The sequence below is a fragment of the Castanea sativa genome, chromosome 10 (assembly GCF_040712315.1).
Source record: "Castanea sativa cultivar Marrone di Chiusa Pesio chromosome 10, ASM4071231v1".
Classification (NCBI taxonomy): Eukaryota; Viridiplantae; Streptophyta; class Magnoliopsida; order Fagales; family Fagaceae; genus Castanea; species Castanea sativa.
Genome location: NC_134022.1, coordinates 35,788,318 through 35,810,591, shown reverse-complemented (window position 1 = coordinate 35,810,591; position 22,274 = coordinate 35,788,318). Strand labels below are relative to the sequence as shown.

At 36.0% G+C, this 22,274-nt stretch overlaps 1 protein-coding gene across 1 annotated transcript; it reads right to left on the bottom strand.

Moving 5' to 3' along the window:
- Window positions 1-5,928: 5,928 nt before the first annotated feature.
- LOC142612450 (uncharacterized) lies at window positions 5,929-6,441 on the bottom strand. Its single transcript, XM_075784542.1, has one exon. The coding sequence runs from the start codon at window positions 6,439-6,441 to the stop codon at window positions 5,929-5,931; it is 513 nt and encodes a 170-aa protein (XP_075640657.1).
- Window positions 6,442-22,274: the final 15,833 nt, after the last annotated feature.

The window sequence follows — 22,274 nt, the reverse complement described above, 5'->3', positions numbered from 1 at the left end:
CTCTTGAGGATGAGTAGCTCTCTCTAAAAATGGTGAGTGTTATAGAAACCTCTCTAGGGTTTTCTTTTAAATGGCCTCCTCACAATTTTGTAGGTGATGAGAATATATATAGTATGGGTAAGGGAGAGGAAATGTCACACTAAAAATCCAGCTAGTCAGTGCATCTCGCGGGTTACTTGCAAGTTAGCCCAGTCGTGAGTCACTTGCGAGATATGCTAACTCTTGAACTTCCACATGTGCTCATCACATGGCCTTTCGTGGGTGTTGAGTCTCAAAACAAGTCACGAGATCAACTGTCTTGAGCAATCTTCATCAACTTATAACTAAACTCTTACAATTAAATCCCACAAAATACAAGGAAATAAATTATTCAAATTACAATACTTTTTGTTATGGAATAAAGCTAACATAAATATTATGTGAAAAACTATGACTTAACAAATACTTACAAGATATTTAAAATTATAATGAAATCAATCATATTAAAACCCAAAAATCTCACTTTTTTTCTTTTTTTCAAATTAAAGAACTTCAAACTCTTTAGAGTTGGCAAAACCTAGAAAATGGTAGAGAAAATCTTCCATTTGTATGTGAATGGGGAGGGGGAAAGACATTCTGAAACTCTCAACTCACATATAATTCACAGTAGCCATCTTTCAGTCTTAAAATCTAAGAATCTTGTCAGCCTCAACACTTCCCAAATTAGTCTTTAAAGAAACTCTCGCCATTTTATTTTTCATAGTATTCATTTTATCACATAACTCCACCATGCACATAGAAAGACCATCTTGGGCCAAAACCACAAAATTCCTTAAAAACAATGCTTATGTATAATGGATAAATTAAAAAAATATATCAAATTATTTCTTAACAATGAGAACGTTTTTTCTTTTACACTAACAAATCGAGTAAACTTCTTTGCTAATAAAATAAATAAATATTATTCTTCTACCCTATCCATGAGGACCATGACATACAATTTAAAATAGATACTACATTAATAAACAAAAGCTCGAGCTTGGGCTTAGCTCATCTTATTAACCAAGACGAGTGAAACTAAACTTAAAGACGTTATTATTGACTATCACTCATCGAATATCTAATATTCAACTAGACAGCTACCCTAATTTTCATTTTATGATGGTATATTCAGCTATCTTTGTTTGCAAAAGAATTTCATGGAACAAATTACCAAGCATCCACAAGATTGTGTACGGAGTCAAGGATTTAAATCAAGCACTTGGGGTATCTATCTGTTATATGCCTGTTTTTAGAGAGATGTCAGGAGCCTTAGCCTATTGAAAGGGTCTAATGCATGAACTAGAAGACGTATGTCAGTTTTTGGATAGGTTTTTTTTTCTTCTTCTTCTTCTTTTTATTTTTTATTTTTTTTTTTATTATTTTTTTTTTTGAGAAGAATTTCTGGATAGGCTTATGTAGCTTCTTTCAACCAAAAAAAAAAAAAAAATCTGTTTCTTGTTTGAATGATCTAAAAAACAAATTCGTTTTTACCAAACCAAACCTAATCAGGGCCATGTCCAACATTGCTTTTAAAAACGTGAGTAAAAATTAGAAAGTGGAAATATGGACCTACAATATACACAGCATCCACTTTTGTTTTATAATCCTAGTCTGCTAGCTAGTATATGTTCAAAACACATAATTAGGAAGTATAGTTAATAGAGTGAAGTCATGAGACAGCTAAGCTAATCTTGAGCCTTTATGTTACTTTATAATAGCTCTTGGTTCAGCAACGGATTGCCTATATTATATTGGGTTTAAGTATTGCAACCCTATATCCATTGGTACTGTCCGCGATGCTGCTCTTCTTGCTCAAAGCATATATTATTCTCCATTCTCAACCCAAAAAAGAAACAAATAAATTAAAAAGTGTTCTTTGCAACGGCCAATGGCATATACATATCAAGACATCATTAGCTTAAAAAGTATAATTCTTTAAAATTTAGATCCAATCTTGTATATCAATTTCTTTTGTTTTTCGTTTGTTTTTTCCTCAATGTGAGATATAGTATTCACAAATATATTACAATATTCGTTATGCATAATTTGTACTGTTTGAAGGGGTATATCTCCCTTGTATTTTAGAACATTATCAAGCACATATTACCTTAACAATTCATTATTTAGGACCACCATATGCTTTACAAAGCAATTTTCAAACTTGCTTTGTAAAATGATACCACTAAATTTAGTGGTGTCATTTAAGTGAAACAGAGAGACTTATGCTCCCTGGTTCTATTTTTGTAAGTAATTAGTAACCCATCTTACTTCACTAATTAGTTTAGTGTACTATATATTCATAAAGACAAGTGGTGGACAGTGAATGGGCCGTAAAATGCAAATATTGGAGGGGTTTGGGTTATAATGTTGGATTTATTATTTATGTCTTTTTTTGGTAATTGTTTCACAATTCAATAGTAACGACAATAGAAAATAGGGAATTCAAACTTTAATTCTTCTCGTAAAAGAGAAAAGACTACAATTCTTAACTCTTTTTCTTATAACTCGATATTCCTCATTTCAGATAACACCAAGCTACAATTATCATTTACAAATCTAAACAAACAAACTTTCTTCTCATATAAAGAGCATGCAATGCCATTAAAATAAAGTTGTATTCCAAATAAATAGAGTGTTTTATTTTTTTAAGCAACAATTGTTATGTGGAGAGTGACATATATAGAATTATTGGCCATGCTGTGTATACTTGGGAGGTTTTTGGCCTGCCACATATTCCTCTCTGATAATTTCCTAGTTTGTGTTATGTGTTTGTATATAATTTAGGAGTGTGCAAAAAACCAACGAACCGAAAAAACCGGCCGAAACCGACCGAACCGATGCCAAAATTTCGGTTCAATTTCGGTGCAGTTCGGTTTCGGTGTCATTTTTAAAAAACCGAAATTTTCGATTTCGGTCTCAATGTTGGATTTTTTTACCCCGAAACCGAACCGAACCAACCGAAATATATATATATATATATATATATATATATGTGTGTGTGTGTGTGTGTGTGTGTATAATTTTAAAACATAACAGATCAGTGGCTTAGTGGTATGCTTCTTGTGGTTTGCCTACCCGATCCCAGGTTCGAGCCTTCGAGTGGGACGTTGGTTTTTTTTAGCTATTTAATTCTTTAAAACCCTAGAGCATGTGAAGACGAAAATACCCCCTCTTATTTTCTTCCCTTTTCTTTTCTTCAGCTGCCCCCTTCTCCAACTTTATCTCTCAATTTTTTCTGTCTCTTTCTACCTTTCTCTCTCATTCTCGCTTCAGTTGACACACACACACACAAAGAGAAAAATGGAAGAAGAAGCTTTCTCTCTTGTTCTCGCTTTCTCACTGCATCAGCGGCCGAGGGAGCGCGAGGAGTAGAGTCAGCCACTTCCTCCACCAGTCCAGCTCGAAGAGATCACCGAGGAGGAGCTCTGTCACGCCCCAAACCCCAAAGGGTCCAAAGCGTGAGAAAGACATCTCAAGTACCTGTAAATTTTTACTTTTTGACAATTAAATCCACATAAATCCTATCAAGTACCAACATCAAGAACTATCATAATAATTCCATTGAATATACTCTCAAAGTAAGTCAAAGCTCTAAGCATTAATTACAAGGACCATTGCCCACAAAAGAATAGAGGTCTGAATAATAATTACATATCAACAACTTGTCCTATTAGTGGAATACAGTCACAACCACTATAATATACAAAAGCATGAGTCAAGCCTATTCTAAAATGTACATCATCAAATAACTTCATTACAAAAGTTCAGCTTCCATCAGTAGTTAGTCTAACTACTATTAGTCACCAAAAGCTGTCTCAAAATATTGTTGCCTACTCTGAAAAATTTATAAAAATAATGGGATGAGACAGAGCCCAGTAAGTAGCATAATTAATAGGGGTGGGGGAAATACAAGTTTTATCTTTAATAATGATAATATGACAAGAATGATTAAATAATGAAATACAAAATTTCTCTAAGTAACTACCTTGAAACAATATACTATAATCTGTGAGCATCAACAATATAATTTTCAAAGCCATAATATCTAACACAAGATAAATTATCACAATAATATACCACACTACCACATAGACCGGTCAGGGGATCCACCTATTCACAACTGGCATGATATTGTCCTCTCTAGTATGCAGACTCTTGGCCCCATGGACAGCAGCCTCACCCATATCCTCAAGGTTTTTCTCTCCCCCCATGGGCAGCAGAGAGAGTGCGTCAAATAGGCCCTCTCTTGCATGTGGTCTCTTGGCCCCATGGACAGCAGCCTCACCCACACACAATCAAGGAACCTCTTCCCCCCATGGGCAGCAGGGAAGAACGTGTCATCCAAAGTGAAAGGGCACTAACCTAGATTTGATTCCGTTGTCACAAAGACTACGAAAACCAAATCGAGTAATCACCGGGAAATCACACATGGCACGGTGTTAAAACCACACAAAGCTCACAGTATACATTTCCTTTCAAATACAGTTTATATCCAGGTAGTTTCAAAAAAACCTTAAATAATCTAACTTCCACAAAGTTTGTAAGGTTTTCAACTTCATTCTTGTCAAAAAGATTTTCTATCAATTTCTCACATAACAAGGCAAGATAAGCATCTTTAATTTTCTAATATACCATAAAATCCATGATTTCCTTATCAAAGATTAAATAAAATATGCTCATTTTTCCATATCAACAATTCATCCATTTCCCCAAATGCAATATCAAATATGATGCATTTTCATATATAATAATATATAATAGGGTCACAACACAACAATTTTAAGAAAACATATATCCATTTATAATTTTCCAAAATGTGTTTTGACCCAAAAACATCATTTATGAAATATGGTTTTTTTTCCAAAATATCCCATTAAGAAGTTACTTACCTCGCAACCACAAAAGCCTAACTCTCCAAGCTCCAAGGAAATTAGCTAGAACCTAAACAATATCAAGTAAACTTATCACAATAAGTATAGAACTTGAAATGGTATCTAACCAAAATTTAGGATTTGCCAAATAAACACTTAATTAGGCAAGCCTACTATTTAACCTCATCAATAATAATATATACCATTCCCAAAGTTTCTCAACAAATTTATTCACAAGGTATCAACTCCAATTTATAAAGTTAACCCATTTCATAATATCTCCAACATTATGACTAGCTTTCATAAGATTTACACCACCATTAAGAGACCCATGAAAACAAAAATCAACATATCCTCCAAGACAAGAAATTTAGAATTTCACTAACTCCAAAATAAACCCAATGACAATGGCAAAATTAAATTTACTAACCATCATTCATTATATCTTAAAACACCTAAATTTTTCCACCATACATAAACCTTGAATAGCCATTTTAGCACAAAATATATATACCCACTCATCAAAAATTCCACCAATACAAAACCCATGCATAAAAACACATAAATATCACTTTCAATGCTCATAAATCACATGGGTATCATTATCAAAGATTAGATAAAAAATATCCTCAAGCAAAAATGTAAAACCCATCAAAAGATTAGAAATTTTTACCTCAAATAAAATGATGAAGATGCTTAGGGGTTCCTAAGTGTTTTTCCGGTGATCTTGCTGGAAAAATAATGGTGAAATGGTGTGATTTGGAGAGGAGGCCAGCGGGTGAGCTAGAGAGATGAGTGTGTTTAAGTGAAGAGAAAAGAAAGAAAAATGAAAGAAAGAAAAGGGAGAGCCGGCCAAAAGAGAGAAAAGATAAGAGAAAAAGGAGTGGTGGAGAATGGTGGGTAGTGGGGTTAGGTGGGGCACGTGGGAACCCAATAATCTGACCCCCCCCCTTTTTCTTTTTTTCTTTTTTTTTTTTTTATAACTGAGTGGGACGTGACATTCTTCCCCTCTTATAAAAATTTCGTCCTCGAAATTTTACGTACCTTGATCTTGAAAAAAGCTTGGGTATCTTGACAACATATCATCTTCAAGCTCCCAAGATGCCTCTTTCTCTGAGTGATTCTTCCAAAGCACCTTTACCCAAGATATTGTCCTTTTGCGTAGCACTTGCTCTTTAGGGTCCAAAATCTCTATCGGAACTTCTTCATATGATAAATCATCTCTAATCTGAAGAGGCTCATAACTCAAAACATGATAAGAGTCAGGAATGTATTTCCTCAACATAGACTCATGGAAAACATTATGAATTCGTGACAAGGCCGGTGGTAGGGCAATTTTATATGCAACTTCGTCGACTTTCTCCAAGACCTCAAAAGGCCCTACATACCTAGGGCTTAACTTACCCTTTTTACCAAATCTCATTACTCCTTTCATAGGTGCAACCCGTAGGAAAACTTTATCTCCAATTTCAAGTTCCAAAGCCTTCCTTTTAATGTCATAATAGCTCTTTTGTCTACTTTGGGCTGCTCGTAGTCGATCACGAATCATATTTACCTTTTCACAAGTCCTCTGAATAATCTTTGGCCCCAAGATTTTTCGTTCTCCCACCTCATCCCAACAAATCGGGGATCCACACTTTTTCCCATACAAAGCCTCATAAGATGCTGCTTTAATACTTGAATGATAACTATTATTGTAAGCAAACTCCACAAAGATAAGTGACTAGCCCAATTCCCCTTAAAATCCAAAACACATGCTCTCAACATATCTTCTAGAGTTTGAATAGTCCTTTCAGACTGTCCATCTGTCTGAGGGTGGAAAGCCATGCTAAAGTCCAATCTAGTACCCAAGCTCAAACAGTACGATAGTACTGATCCTAAAAAGCCTTTGCTCATGGCCATCAAGGGCAGGATCTACGATGTCTCTCTCAGCAGGTTTTGTTTCATTATCAAAAAAGTTTGGTTTTTGTTTTTGTTTGGCTTTTTGGGTTTTTTAATGATGTTTTGTGTAACTGATTGTATATTAGCTAGTACTGGTAGGTGATGAATTTTTTTGAAAAGATTGGATTTTTGGCTTGCATTGGCCATGGAGTGTGTTGGTTTGCCTTCCAAACTGGCTCAACCTGCCCATGTGATGTTGAGTTGTTTTTTTCTTTTTGTGACTGTGAATTTGTGATGTTGACTGAAACCGAACATCGACCGAAAAATCGACCGAAACCGAAACAAACCAAAACCGACGATGTTTCAACTATTTCGGTCGGTTTCGGTTGACAACTTTAGAAATTGAAAATTTCGGTTTCGGTTGGCTAGTTAAAAAAAAAACTGACCGAAACTGAACCGAAACACCTCTAATATAATTGATCAATTTGTACTTTATTGTTTACACAAACTCATCCAAGATACTCATCAACCCCAAGCAAGGGGTTAGGTACTTAAGTTGGCTTTTCCAACTCAAGAAGGAATAATTAATTCTTTTGCATGCGTTTGGAGTCTATTTCATGTTCATTGCATTCTTCGCACCAATCATCAATGATACATATCCACATTTCCAGAACTTAAAAACAATTGACCAAAAACAAGGAACACAGTACAACAATATATATATATATATATATATATAGTATACAAACTAAGTACGAATGAGAAATGCTCTCTAAAAGCGTCTTTAAGGTTGGGGATGGCAAAGAAAAAGCTGACAATGTCATAACCTTCAACATCCATGCTAACTTCCTCTCTTTCTCAGTCTTGATGAAGGGGCTAACTTTACCACTGTATTTGGAATGGAAGGAAGAGGAGGGAAGGGAAAAGAAATTAATGGAGGGAAGGGATTATTTTTCTGTTGTTTAGTTGGAAAAAATGGAGAGAAGGAAAAAGAAATTATATCCAGAAGAGAGATTTTTGGAAATTACAATTTTGCCTATTAGCCTTTTACTCACTTGTCCACTTAGTGAGGGTATAAAGGTAAAAAAATACATTTTTCTTCTTTTGCAAACCAAACAAATAAAAAATATATAAATATCTTTTTTTCCCTTTCCCTCCTTACTTCCAAACATATACAAAGGAGACGTTTTCTTCATCATTTCTTTTCCCCTTTATCCTTTCTTCTCTTCCTCCATTTGCAACCAAACACAAGGTACGTTTTCCAACGCGTGACATAAAGCCAAAGCTTGTAGCCTTTGCAAAAGCTGCACGTAACTTGAGCTTAAAGATTATAGTTCATGCCATCAAGAACTATGTGTGTTAAATTATTGATTGTAAATGGTAGGATGAGAGATAAAGCGAAAATTTTGATGAATGCTACTTTTATGTTTCCCAGTGACAAAGCTAAAGCTTATGGCTTTTGAGGAAAAGCATATAACTTGAGCCTAAAAATTATAGTTGTAAGGTCACAGTTTGCACCAAAGCCCAATAATAGAGAGGGTGTAGACCAAAAGAGCCCAATATAATAAATTTGTAGAGAGTGTGTTCTAAATCTAGTTGTTTATGGGCTTAGTTAACAATGGTAATGGCTCCAAATCATAGAACAATAGTGATTGACTAGTTTATATGATGAAAAACCATCCTCGGACTCAAGCTGAGGAGCTAGATCTTATACTTCTTTCTTCTTTAAATGAAGATTACAAAAATATTCTGTCTACAGTGTTTTCTCTCTTTTCTCTCCGATCCCCCTTCCTGAATGTCTCCTCCGCCTTTTATATTATCTTTCTTCCTCTCTTCATCCTCCACGTATGGATCAGATTATTGGTTTGGATACTTGTCCCATCAGCCCGTCCCTGAAGTCTTTGGAGGTAGCTATAAGGCTAAACCCTAATGCTCAGGCATCACTTCCCCATTAATGCGGTCAGAGGTTTAGCTGCAGAACATTTAATGCAGTGGTAGCAGCTTTATCTTGGATATTTCATATCCCTTCTTCCTATCCTGTACATCCACCATGCATACCCTTACTCACAGGATCTCCTAGAACATCGCTTTTGGACGTCAGGCAATACTTTCCTACCTCGGCTTTATTTAGCTGAGGACAGACTCCTCCTCGGACCAACTTCCGAGATGACCTTGATCAGCCTTTGCCTCTCGGGTCGATATTCCCCCATCCTCTGACCATTTAATGTCCTCGGATTGGGCCTCTGGCCCAATACATACTCTTGGGCCCATCGACCCTACAATAACCCCTCAAGATTCTCATTTTTGCCATCTCGGGAGGAAAAGATGATCTCGATATCTATCATTTTTATTTTGTATTCGTCACACATCATCCCTAACAGTGAAGGTATCCCTTGAACTGCCCATTACACGCTCCTGACGCTTCGGCATGAGAGACGCTCCCTCATTAAATTTCTACGGCTTTTTGTCCCCTACGTTCTACGATGCAATGCAGATCAAATGGCTGAGGATTGTGCAGGAACACATGCGGGAATTTTCCCGCTTGTAAACCTCCTTTGATATAAATATCATCTAATCAAATCATCTTTCTCACTTCAACATTCATACAACAAACCTGCAAAATTTCACAGTCTACACGTGCCCTCACTGTTACCAAGAATTAATCCAAGGTGAGCCCATACCGCCTCTAAGTCGTTGACTCCAACGCCACTGTGTGATTGCTCCGCCACTTCTTTTCTCTTTTAGTTTCCTTTGCTTCTAGTTTATTTAGCTTTGGTGTTTTCAATGTTTGGAGTTGGACTTAGTAGAGTTTAGTTTTAAACTGTAGTTCTTACTTTATTGTATTTCACAAAAAAAAAATTCAGAAGGAAGGAAAGAAAGAAAGTATTGTTACTGTGATAGCCCATTGCATGTATTGGGCCATTAAGTTATTTATCCACAAGTCCACTTTATCCAAACAGACCCACTCACTTGAGGAGCCAAGCCCGTGACTAACTAGTGCAATAAGTTAGCCACTGACAAAGGTACAATTCTTACTCTCTCTTTGGTGGATTCAATTTTGTCTCATTAAAAAAATATTATCTTTATATTTTTTATGTGCATATTCTACCATACTCCATTGGCCTACCCATTTTGAGCTCAAGTTAGTTGTTCTATTATTTGTTCTTTCTTTCAGTACCCATTCAAAAAAAAAAAAAAACATAAACCAATTTCTTTGAAATATTTGATTCTCTTTATTAACCATTGAGCTTTTATTTTGTGGAAGTTTCAATTCATTTAGGGCTATCTCTCAATATTGTGAACACTGTCAATACTTGACTGCAATTATTCCTTTTGATTCATTGATCTAGTCTCTACATGCACTCTTGCTTGACCTTAATTTTACATTGAGAATTGGTTACTTGAATTTTTGGGGAATTTCAACTGCATTCATAAATATAGTGTTGCATGCATCTACGTAGTGGTCGCATCATGTCAAATCCTGAACATCAATCCACTTTTGAGCCTAGTTCCTCCTTAGAGCAAACCATAGAAGACCTAGCAAAAAGTGTCCATGCTTTACTAGAAATGGTAGAGCGAGTTGAAGCATCTCAAAGAGAGATTATTAACCATGAAAGAGATAACATGCTTAGGCAAAATAACCACAGTTACTTTAATAGGGCTCCAAACTTTGAACATGATCACTATAATCACAATGGCTCTAGGGCTTATGATGATAGGATATCCAATGAAAAGATAGAAGCACCCACCTTTGATGGCTGCCTAGACCAATGGGTTTTCACTGATTGGTTACGTCAAATGGAGAAATTCTTTGACTATTACCATTGGATTGAGAATAAGAAAGTGAGGTATGTCAAGATGAAGTTAATTGGAAGAGCCGATCATTTCTAGGAGGACCTTGAGGATACCCTTAGGCGACGACGTGAGCCCTCCATTACTGATTGGCTTGAGATGAAGGATGCAATCTCGAGAAATTATCTTCCTCCAACTTATAAGAGCTCCCTCCTTGAGGAATGCGATCGCCTAAAGCAAGGCACTGCTCCTGTGGCTGAATATATAGAGAAATTCAAGGAATTCAAGCGGCGAATTCGAATAGTCGAGGAAGTGGTTGTCACACTCAATAGGTTCAAGAAATGTTTAAATGCTAACCTACTAGGTGAGATTATCACCTGAGGAGTCACTACCTTAGGAGAAGCATATGACCTTGCTAGGAATTGTGAATTAGCATCCAAATCTATCTGTTGGCGACGTTCTGAGCTCTGGAGTATTTCTACCAACCCTCAACCTTTTGGTAGCAAATCTAGACTTGCCTTACCCCCTAAGGTCAACCCCAATAGCACCCCAATCGAAAAAGAGGACAAGGGAAAAAGGTGTAGTCAATGAGCCTTCAAGATTAGGCTCTTGCCTCCAATGCTTCAAATGCAATGGGGTTGGACATATCGTAGCTAGATGTCCCTCTAGAACCCTTGTCATTCAAGAAGGTGATGAAAAGGTAGAAGATGTTGAGGAATTGGTGTATGATCCAAATATTGAAGAAATCCAAGATGTTGAGGCAGAATGGGAAGATGATCCTAGCTACCTCGCTTGCATTAGAGCCATCTCTCCCCAGGTTGATGACTTTAAGGATATCTTTGGTGTCCTTAGAGTGAATGTGGTAAAGTGTAATAGGCTAAAAACGTATTGACTCCTTGTGATGGATTAATTGATTAATTAGCCAAGTTATCAATTAATCAAATTAACATGCAAATTGCGTGATAGCATAAACAAATCACCAATTAAACTAAGTATGCAGCGGAAATTAAATGACATGGTGATTTGTTTACTAATAGGAAAAACCTATACGGCAAAAACCCTACCGGGTGATTTTAAGGTCACCACTCCTGAAACTCCACTATTATCATAACAAGCGATTATAAGTAAAGGAATCCCAAGTATCTTACCAACTTATAGTTGAACCCTTACCCCAATACCCAATTGGACTTGTTCTATAATGACAATCTCTCATTTTGATGCACGGCTCCCAGTACGTGACTAACCAATTTGATGCGCGGATTCCAGTACGCGGCTTACTCCTTTGCACGAATCCCAGAACGTGACTAACTCCACAGCAACCCTTTGATTGTTGTAATTGATTTGCAGCAGCTTCACATAGAAACACTAATAAGATCTTCAATGTTGGTGCAAGAGACTTTGCTTGGTCACAAAACCCAAAGGCATATAAGAAACGCAGCAAAAACTAGGAGGATAGGGTTTTAAAAAGAAAACCTTATGAAGCTCTCTAGGGTTAGGTTTTTCTTTTTCCACCTCCTTTTAAATAGGAGCTTAATAGGCTCTCCTATTCCAAATAGGTTTACACAAACCTTGGGTTTTCCTAGTTCAATAAGAATTATACAAACCCATAAACAAATAGCCTTTTAGAATAAAAACGTTGCTGGCTATAATCTGAAACCCGTAAGCTCGATCGATCAAGACATCTGTCGAGCTTTAATGAATCTTGACAAATAGAGCTTCTGTCGAAGAGGTATCGAGACCTGTAGATTGCACTTTTCTTGAGCAGTTCTTGAGTAATCTTCATGTCTTCAATTTAACCACTTATAATGATCAACTTGAACCTACTTAGATTTACCCAAATACAAGTAAAGTGCGTTTTGTCAAAGAATATGCCAATTATATAAAAATATGTCCCCAACAAAGTGTGCTTTGGCAGAGCAAAGGGACACTAATGATTGGCGAAGCAGTGCCATCTTCCTAACTTACACCAAGTGTGAGGACAAAACTTGAAAGGTTATTATAGATAGAGGGAGTTGCATTAATGCGGTGTCCTCTAATGTTGTTTCCCGCCTAGGCTTGAAATTGATCCCACCCCCTAACCCATATAAAGTTTCTTGGGTGGATACTTCCTCTATAGCCATAAAAGAAAGATGTATTGTCCCACTTCAATTCCTCACCTACAAGGCTGAAATATGGCGTGACATAATTCCCATGGATATAGGGCATATTATCTTAGGTAGACCTTGGCTGTATGATTTGGATGTCACCCTTCATAGGCGATCCAATTCTTGCTCATTTGTGTTTGAAGGTAAGAAAATTGTGCTCAATCCTTTAAAACCCAAGCCAATCGATATGAGCAAGAAGACAAAAACACCGAAGGCGAAAGGCTTGAACATCATAAGCCCAAAGGAATTTGAAAGGGTAGCAGTTCAAGAATCCGTTATGTTTGCCTTAGTTGCTAGGAATTTCATGGAAAGACCCGTGAGGAGCAACATGAAGAAGTGAAGTCAGTACTTTAGGAATTTAAAGATATTTTCCCTGAGGAACTCCCCAATCATTTACCACCCATGCGTGACATAGAATACGCCATAGATTTGTGCCCGGAGCAACCCTACCAAACGTGCCTCACTATAGGAAGAGCCTTACCGAGCAGCCAAGTTGCAAAGGCAAGTAGAAGAATTACTTAGAAAGGGTTTTGTTTGTGAAAGTATGAGTCCTTGTGCAGTCCCTACACTCTTGACTCCAAAGAAAGATGGAACTTGGAGGATATGTGTTGATAGTCGTGCCATCAATAAGATCACTGTGAAATATCGTTTTCCTATCCCTCAATTGGATGACATGTTGGATATGATGGTTGGAGCAACGATCTTCTCTAAGATAGACTTGAAAAGCGACTATCACCATATTAGGGTTCGTCCTTGTACATTTTTAAACCCCTTAAAACACAAGTTGTTTAACCTAGTTATTTAGCCAAGTGATTATTTAGGTAAATTATTCAAATTTAGGTTAACACAAGCAAATCATATCAAGTAAACAATGCGGAAAATAAAGAACACAACGATATGATAACCCAGGAAAACTAAACCGGTAAAAAACCTAGGGAGGATTTAACTTAGCTATCCTCAAGGTAAAATAAGATCAACTATGAAAGAATTGAAGTTTTATAATAGCGACTTAAACCACTAATATCCTATTGCTACCTCAAGTAGAAAACTTACTACCACGACCACGTGACAGCTCCGAGTCCACAGACTACTTCTTTCTCAAATCCACAGCAGCCACAAGTACACCCACTTGTGTTTTTCTTTAAGCTCTTGAAACAGCAACTAAAACGATCACTAAGCTCCTAACATCAATCTTGAACTTGATAACCCTAAGTATGTATGAAGGTAAACATCTCTAGATCTCACAAGAGATTTACACATACAGCATATTAACAACCTCTAAAACGTGGCTAGGGTTTTTCTATTTATATGAGACATAAAAAATAAAACCCTACACGTTAAACGGGCTTGGGCTAAGTTGGAAAATTCTGCAGAAAAACAATCTGCACGAGCTTCGATCGATCAAACCTTGCAGATTTAGTTCAATAAATCCTGCAGTACACTCGATTCCAACTTTACAATAAACATACTTTGAGCAGCCTAAAACTAGATTCTAAGTTTTAATCATGATTTGCCAACATTACACATTGAAGTTCTAATACATTTAGATCCTAAAGTCTTAGAACCTAACAATTCTGGTGATGAGTGGAAAACTGCCTTCAAGACGAAATATGGTTTATATGAGTAGATAGTCATGCCTTTTGGATTGTCCAATGCTCCTAGTACCTTTATGAAAGTGATGACTCAAGTGCTCAAGCCTTTTATGGGGAAATTCTTAGACCACCTAACTCAAGTTTGTACCATTAGGAAGGAGAGTTTATATGGCAACATCAAGAAGTGCTCATTCTTTACCGATAAATCGTCTTCCTAGGTTTTATAGTATCCTCTGAGGGAGTTTTTGCTAACTTCCAAAAGGTTCAAGCAATTGTGGATTGGCCCGAGCCCAAAAATATCCATGAAATTCGAAGCTTTCATGGGCTCGCTTCCTTTTATTCCCGATTCATCAAAGGGTTTAGTACCATTATGTCTCCCATCATTGACTGCATGAAACAAGTAGAGTTTATTTGGACAAAAACTGCTTTCAATGACACTACAAGAAATCTGGGTTTAGGCGACGTTTGTAAAACGTCACTAAAAACCCAAAAAACGTCACTATAGACACAAATGGTCTATAGCGATGTTTGTTTTTGCGACATTGAAAAACGTCGCCATATGTTACTCTTTAGTGGCATTCAAAAACTTTTAGTGACGTTTTCTAAAACGTCACTAAATAATATAACATTTTCGTATGTAATTTAGGAAAATACATTTAGCGATGTTTTTAAAACGCTACAAATATTCACACCTATAGCGACGTTTCAAAAACGTCACAAAAGCTACTCATTATTTAAAAAAAAATTTTAAAAATGCTATATAAACCTGCTTAAAATTCAACAATAACTAACACAAGCTTGTAATATATCAAATGTACCTACTAATCATCAATATTCCACAATAACACATTAACCATAGATATATATATATATATATATATATATATATATATTTGTATAATACCAATACATGTATCACTTTAACTAAGTGGGTTGGTTGCCTAAGATTAATTGTAGCTATTAAATTAAGTTTCTTAGTTAGTTAAAAACCCATTAATATATATGTTTGGAACATAGTCTATTTTGCAATCCTATTGTTCATCCCCTGCCACTGCTAGAAGGTATAATATTGAAAAACAAATACTAACACTCTAAAGAAATACTTACAATGATTCAGCCCTTGATCCTCAAGTCCTTTCGCCCAAGAAGCCAAATCTGAATAAGAGAATTTTCTACCAATTTCCAACCAAAATAGAAAAAAGCAAAAATTTGTACAAAACTCCATGACCCATTAAAGAAAAACCAAATCAAAGCAAACCCATAAGCCAAAAAAAAAATACTTACACTCTAAAGAAACTTGAACAACCAAAACTTAAAAATAGCAAAAATTAGCACAAAAGCTCCATAACCCATTAAAGAAATACCATATCAAAGCAAACCCATAAGCCAAGAACAAATACTTACACTCTAAAGAAAATTGAACAACAAAAACTTTCCAACCAAAACTGAAAAATAGCAAAAAAGCTCCATAACCCATTAAAAAAATACCATATCAAAGCAAACCCATAAGCCAAGAACAAATACTTACACTCTAAAGAAACTTGAACAATAAAAAAGAGGGGAAAAAGTATGGTGGTGGCAGTGGGTCTTAGTGGAGGTTGATGACGGCCGCGGTGGCAGTGGGTGGAAGGGAAAAGATGTGTGGTGCTCCTAGAGAAAATGGGTCACAAAGAAAATACTAGGAACAAAGAACAAAGAAAAGAAAAGAGAAGAAAAGAAGGGGACAATGAATAGTGAGCCTAAGAAAGAAAAGAGTGGGACACGAAGTGAGTTAATGGAAAGAAAGAAAAAAAAAAGTGTAGGCCAAAAAAAAAAATAAAGAGGGAAAAAAAGTGTGGGAACCTGAAAGTCAAAAGTTTAGAACATATAGCGACGTTTTTGAAACGTCGCTATAGAGTATTTGAAAGTGTTTGCTTTAATCAATATAGTGAGTATTTTTTTTTCACCAACAGGCGGAGACCATTTGCTGTAATCACTATAGCGACATTTTCTAAAACGTCGCTATAGAGTATTTCTTTTTTAGACACATGCTCAGTACATTTTCTCTAATCACTATAGCGACGTTTTAATGAGATATGCGCTACTAAAACTATACTTCTTGTGACGTTTTAAGAAACGTTGTTATTGTTTTGAGTTACAGCGACGTTTTTTAAAAAATGTCGCTAAAATCTCAATCTTTAGCACCGTTTTTAGAAAACGTCATAGTATGCCACTTATAGTGGCGGATTTAAAAACGTCACTAAAAAAAACGCCGCCTAAACCCAGATTTCTTGTAGTGTGAGGTTAAACAAAAGATGACTGAAACACCTGTCATGCGTCTCCCTGATTTTACCAAGCCTTTTGAAGTGGAATGTGATGCCTCAGGTATTGGTATAGGGGGAGTACTTAGTCAAGAGCACCACCCAATTGCTTATTTTAGTGAGAAACTGAATAATGCTAAGCAAAAGTACTCCACATATGACAAAAAAATTTATGCCATTATTCAAGCTCTTTGGCATTGGCTCCATTACTTGTTATCTCGAGAATTTTTTATCTATGATTATGAAGCTTTATGCTATCTCCATTCTCAAAGGAAGCTGAATTTTAGGCATGGTAGTTGGGTTGAATTTCTGCAACGCTACTCCTCCATAGTGACATTGGGTGGGAGTTGAGAATAAGGTTGTTGATGCACTAAGTCGAACGGTGTCTTTGCTATCAGTCATGAGTGTTAAGGTTACTGGGTTTGAACAACTCAAGGATGACTATGAGTCATGCCCATATTTTGGGGAGCTCTACACTAGCCTAAGTAATGCCTCACGGCCAATCCTAGATGATTATACCCTTGAAAATGGTTACTTGTTCAAAGCCAACAAGTTATGTATCTCTCGGTCTTCAATGAGAGATTTTCTAGTTTGGGAGATACATGTGGGAGGTCTTACAGTTCATTTTGGCAGAGACAAAACAATTGAGGAAGTGGAACGTCAATTCTATTGGCCTGGTCTTAAGAGGGGCGTTGCCAAGATAGTTGGTCAATATCATACATGTCAACTAGCCAAACATCGCAAGCAAAACACTGACTTGTACACACTTTTACCTGTGCCAGATCGCCCATGGCAGGATGTGAGTATGGATTTTGTGTTAGGTTTGCCCCACACCTTTAGGAAGCATGATTCTATTCTAGTAGTTGTTGATCACTTCTCTAAGATGGCTTATTTCCTACCATGTTTTAAGACCTCTGATGCTTCTAAGATTGTAAAGCTCTACTTTGATGAGATTTTCAAACTTTATGGTCTTCCCAAAACCATTGTGTTTGATAGGGATGTTCGCTTCATGAGTTATTTTTGAAAGATTTTGTGGTGTTTAGTAGGCACCAAATTGAAATTTTCCACACATTTCATCCTCAAATTGATTGTCAAACTGAGGTGGTCAATCGTAGTCTAGGCAACCTCATTCAGTGTCTAGTAGGTGAAGCCAATCAGAATTGGGATTCAATTTTTCCTATAGCCCAACTTGCATATAATAGCTCTATCAATAGATCTATAAGTGCTAGTCCTTTTGAGGTTGTGCGTGGGTATACACCTAGGTTGCCGTTAGATCTTTTGCCCATGCCCCCACATGTTAGAATTTCTGAATTTGCTGAGGCATTTGTATGACATATTCATGATTTGCATAATGAGATTCGTAAAAAAAAATTAGGTAAGTAATTCTCAATATAAAGTTCATGTTAACACTCATCTGCGTCATGCAGAGTTTCAGGTAAGGGATTATGTCATGATTCAGACTCGACCAGAACGGTTTCCCTTTGGGACTGTTAAGAAATTGCAGGCTCGTAGTGCCGGATCATTCAAGGTATTAAAACGAATGGGCCCAAATGCATATGTCATTAACCTTCCTAATGATTATGGTATTAGCTCATTTTTTAATATTGAGGATCTAGTTGCTTATAAAAGCCCCACAGTTATTCCTGATACCCCTTTTGATGAGCCTTTGCTTGATCCTATTGATGCCCATATCCCTACCCCTTTACCCTTAAATCTGCCCTATGCACATAAAGAATCTATTAATGCTATTTTAGATGAACAAGTTGTTTCTACCAGGGATGGAAGAGTTCACTGTTTCCTAGTTCGGTGGCGAGGGCAACCGGATTCTGATTGCACATGGATTACTCAAGATGAGCTACATTGACTGGATCCTGACTTATTGGAGTACTATCAGAATTTTTCAGATTTCCACTCAACGCAGTCGAGTTCTTCTCACCAGGGGGGAGTTGGTGCGGACACAAGGCACAAGCTTCCAATTATGCGCATGTATGGGAGGAAAACCAAAAAGAAGATGGCCCAACTTGTGGCCTTATGGATGGAGCTTGTTAGTAATTGGGCTTGAGATTAAGCATACCCGAACATTTAATAATTAGGGTTTCTTTATGAATTTTATTGTTAGCTATTTAAACATTTTTTCTTATTATTGTAAGACAGTTTTTGAGAATTATAAAATTATTGTGTTTCTTTTTACATTGGTGCCAACTCCAGTTTACTTTGTGCTGACTCCAAGCAATCCTTAGGTGTTGGACTCCTAGGGTTTAGTCTTGATTCTATCATTGTTTTGTTGTTCTATTGAAATAGTGTGGTTGTCCTACATCAGGCATACTAAAGTACGATAAAAGTATAGAAGTTCAATAGTACATGGTATAATGGTACATGTATAAACTACTACATTGGTAGCACAATCACTACAAAACACGCAGACTATAGCCTCGTTTTTTTTTTAGCCACGTTTACAAAAAAAATGTGACTATAAATAAGGTCTATAGCCGTGTTTATTGATGTTTTTAGCCACGTTTTTTGGATAACCCCTATTGCCGTGTTTAGAAAACATGGCTATAGGATCAGCCGAATAAATTTTTTTTTTTTTTTAAGATGACCTATAGCCATGTTTATAAAACGCAACTATAGCTTACCTATAGCTGCATTTTAAAACTGCGGCTATAGGTTATGTTAGGTTCTAAGACTTTAGAAATTAATGTATTAGAACTTCAAATTGTATATGTTGGCAAACCATGATCAAAACATTTAGTCTAGGTTTAGACTTGCTCAAAGTTTGGTTTTATGTAAGTTTTGTATCGAGTAATTGCAAGATATTACTATTCTATTTCTGCAAGGCTCGATCGATCGAGCATTGATCGAAGAATAGACTCAATCGATCAAAAATCATAGATCAGGATTTTTCTGCAGAATTTCCAAACCAGCCCAAGCTCACATGACGTGTAGAGTTAAGTGTTTCATTCCAAGAATAAAAAGGAAAAATCCTAGCTACATTTTAAAGGTCATTGTTGAGTTATGTGTTGAATCTTTTGTGAGATCTGAGAGGTGTTTACCTTCATACACATACATAGAGCTATCAAGATCAAGATTTGCATTAAGAACTTGATGGTGAATTCAATTGCTGCATAAAGAACTTTCAAGAAGATCCAAAACCTTTGAGAGGTGTCCCAAAGTCACAAATAGGAGAACTTGTGGTTGTAGCAAATTAAGGACAGAAGTAGTCTGTGGACTTGGAGCTGTCACGTGGTCGTGGTAGTAAGTTTTCTACACCAGGTAGCAATAGGATGTTAGTGGTCTAAGTTTTATTGTACAAACTTCAGTTTTTTCATAGTAGATCTGTTTTTACCTTGAAGATAACTAGGTAAAATTCTCCCCCAAGTTTTTTACCGATTAAGTTTTCCTGGGTCATCAGACCTTTGTATTCTTTACTTTCCGCATTATATTTGTTTTACACATATTTATTTAACCTAGACTTAATTAACAAACTTGTTAATCAACTTGATTTAATATTAGGTTAAACATATTGTGTTAAGGGGTCTAAAACTTAACAAGTTATGTCTATAGCCAAGTTTTTAGGTGTTTTTAGCCACTTTTTTGGATAAGCCCAATTGCTGCACGTGGCTATAGGACCAAACGAATATTTTTTTTAAAGATGACCTATACCCACGTTTATAAAACGTGGCTATAGCTTACCTACACCTGCATTTATAAAACACGGCTATAAGTTAAGTCTATAGCTGCGTTTATAGGTGTTTAGAAGCGTGGCCATAGGTTCATTTGATTTTTTTTTTTAAACAGACTAACTGTAGTGATACATCAAATCTTGACAACTATCATAGAAAAATCTGTATTTACTAATGACACATATATACCACAACATTCATGTTAGGTCCCCTGATCTTTCTTATATTTTTTGAACAAATATCACACGCATATAAGTTTTACTTTGACAATGCATTATTCAGCACCACCATACAGTTTATAAAGCAGTTCCGTAGCCTGCGAGGGATTCTGATTATAAGTCTTATGTGGCAAATGGTATAGAATTATCGCCCATGCTGTGTATAGTTGTGAGGTTTTTGTTTGTGATTTAGACCCCTGTATAATCAAATTATTTAACCTAATATATTAGCCAAGTAGTTACTTAGGTTTATTATGTAGATCTAGCTTAAACAAAGAAAATCACATCACATAAAGTAGAAAAATTAAGAAGACAAGCGATATGATGACCCAGGAAAACCAATAAAACCATTTAATTTCAAGATAAAAAACCTAGAGAGGATTTAACCTAAACAATCCATAAGGTAAGAAATTCAATAAATAAAATGGAAGTGTTTATAATAGATTTTTCCCTAAATCTAATGCTAACTCTTGTAGTACTTACTCATGTGACCATACAGAATTCCGAATCCACAAACTCTTCTACTTTGAATTTGTTACACACAAACACTCCGGTTTGTGACTTTGAGATCCCACTTAAAGGTTAGACCATCAGCAGTAGTTGATATAGTATGCAACAACTTATCTTCACTCTATGGTGGATGCTTGTTGAGTTAGAAAGTTACAGAACCTCTTAAATCTCACAAGAGTAACTCACAAGTCATGAAAAACATGTATTAGGGTTTTGTCTTTATACGTAGCAGTGTTGAACTCAAACCTTAAACGTTTTGCGAGCTTTTGGGCTTTATTTAAAATTTGCAGAAAACGCATCTCAATCGGTCAAAGGAGTCTCTCGATGATTCGAGCAAGACAGATTCTGAATTCTTCTTTCTTCAACTTAACTGTTCTTGAATCTTGACTTGAAACAACTTGAGCAATGTCTAAAACTGTCATAAGACATAAATATCTTATACTAGACATGTTTTTGTACTCGGTTTGCTAACATATATAAAATTAGAACCTAAACATTTAATCTTAAATATTTAGAATCTAACAGTTTTGGCCTGAAATATTTTGAGATATTCTTCTAGTTTGTGTCACATGTTTGTACATGATTCAATTAGTACTTTAATGTGTTCAATTATCAAAAAGAATTAGTACTTTAATGTGTTTAATTACTCATGTAGTTGTAGTACTTACTTATGTGGCCACACACAACTCCGAATCCACAAACTCTTCTAATTTGAATTTGTTGCACACAAACACTCCGGTTTGTGACTTTGAGATCTCACTCAAAGGTTTAGACCATCAGCAGTAGTTGATCTAGTATGCAGCAAATTATCTCCACTCTATGGTTGATGCTTGTTAAGTTAGAAAGTTACAAAGAACCTCTTAGATCTCATAAAAGTAACTCACAAGTCGTGAAAAACATGTATTAGGGTTTTGTCTTTATACGTAGCAGTGTTGAACTCAAACCTTAAACGTTTTGTGAGCTTTTAGGCTTTATTTAAAATTTGCAGAAAATGCATCTCAATCGGTCAAAGGAGTCTCTCGATGATTCGAGCAAGACAGATTCTGAATTCTTCTTTCTTCAGCTTAACTGTTCTTGAATCTTGACTTAAAACAACTTGAGCAATGTCTAAAACTGTCCTAAGACATAAATATCTTATACGAGACATGTTTTTGTACTCGGTTTGCTAACATATATAAAATTAGAACCTAAACATTTAATCTTAAATATTTAGAATCTAACAACTTTGGCCTGAAATATTTGAAACATTCTTCTACTTTGTG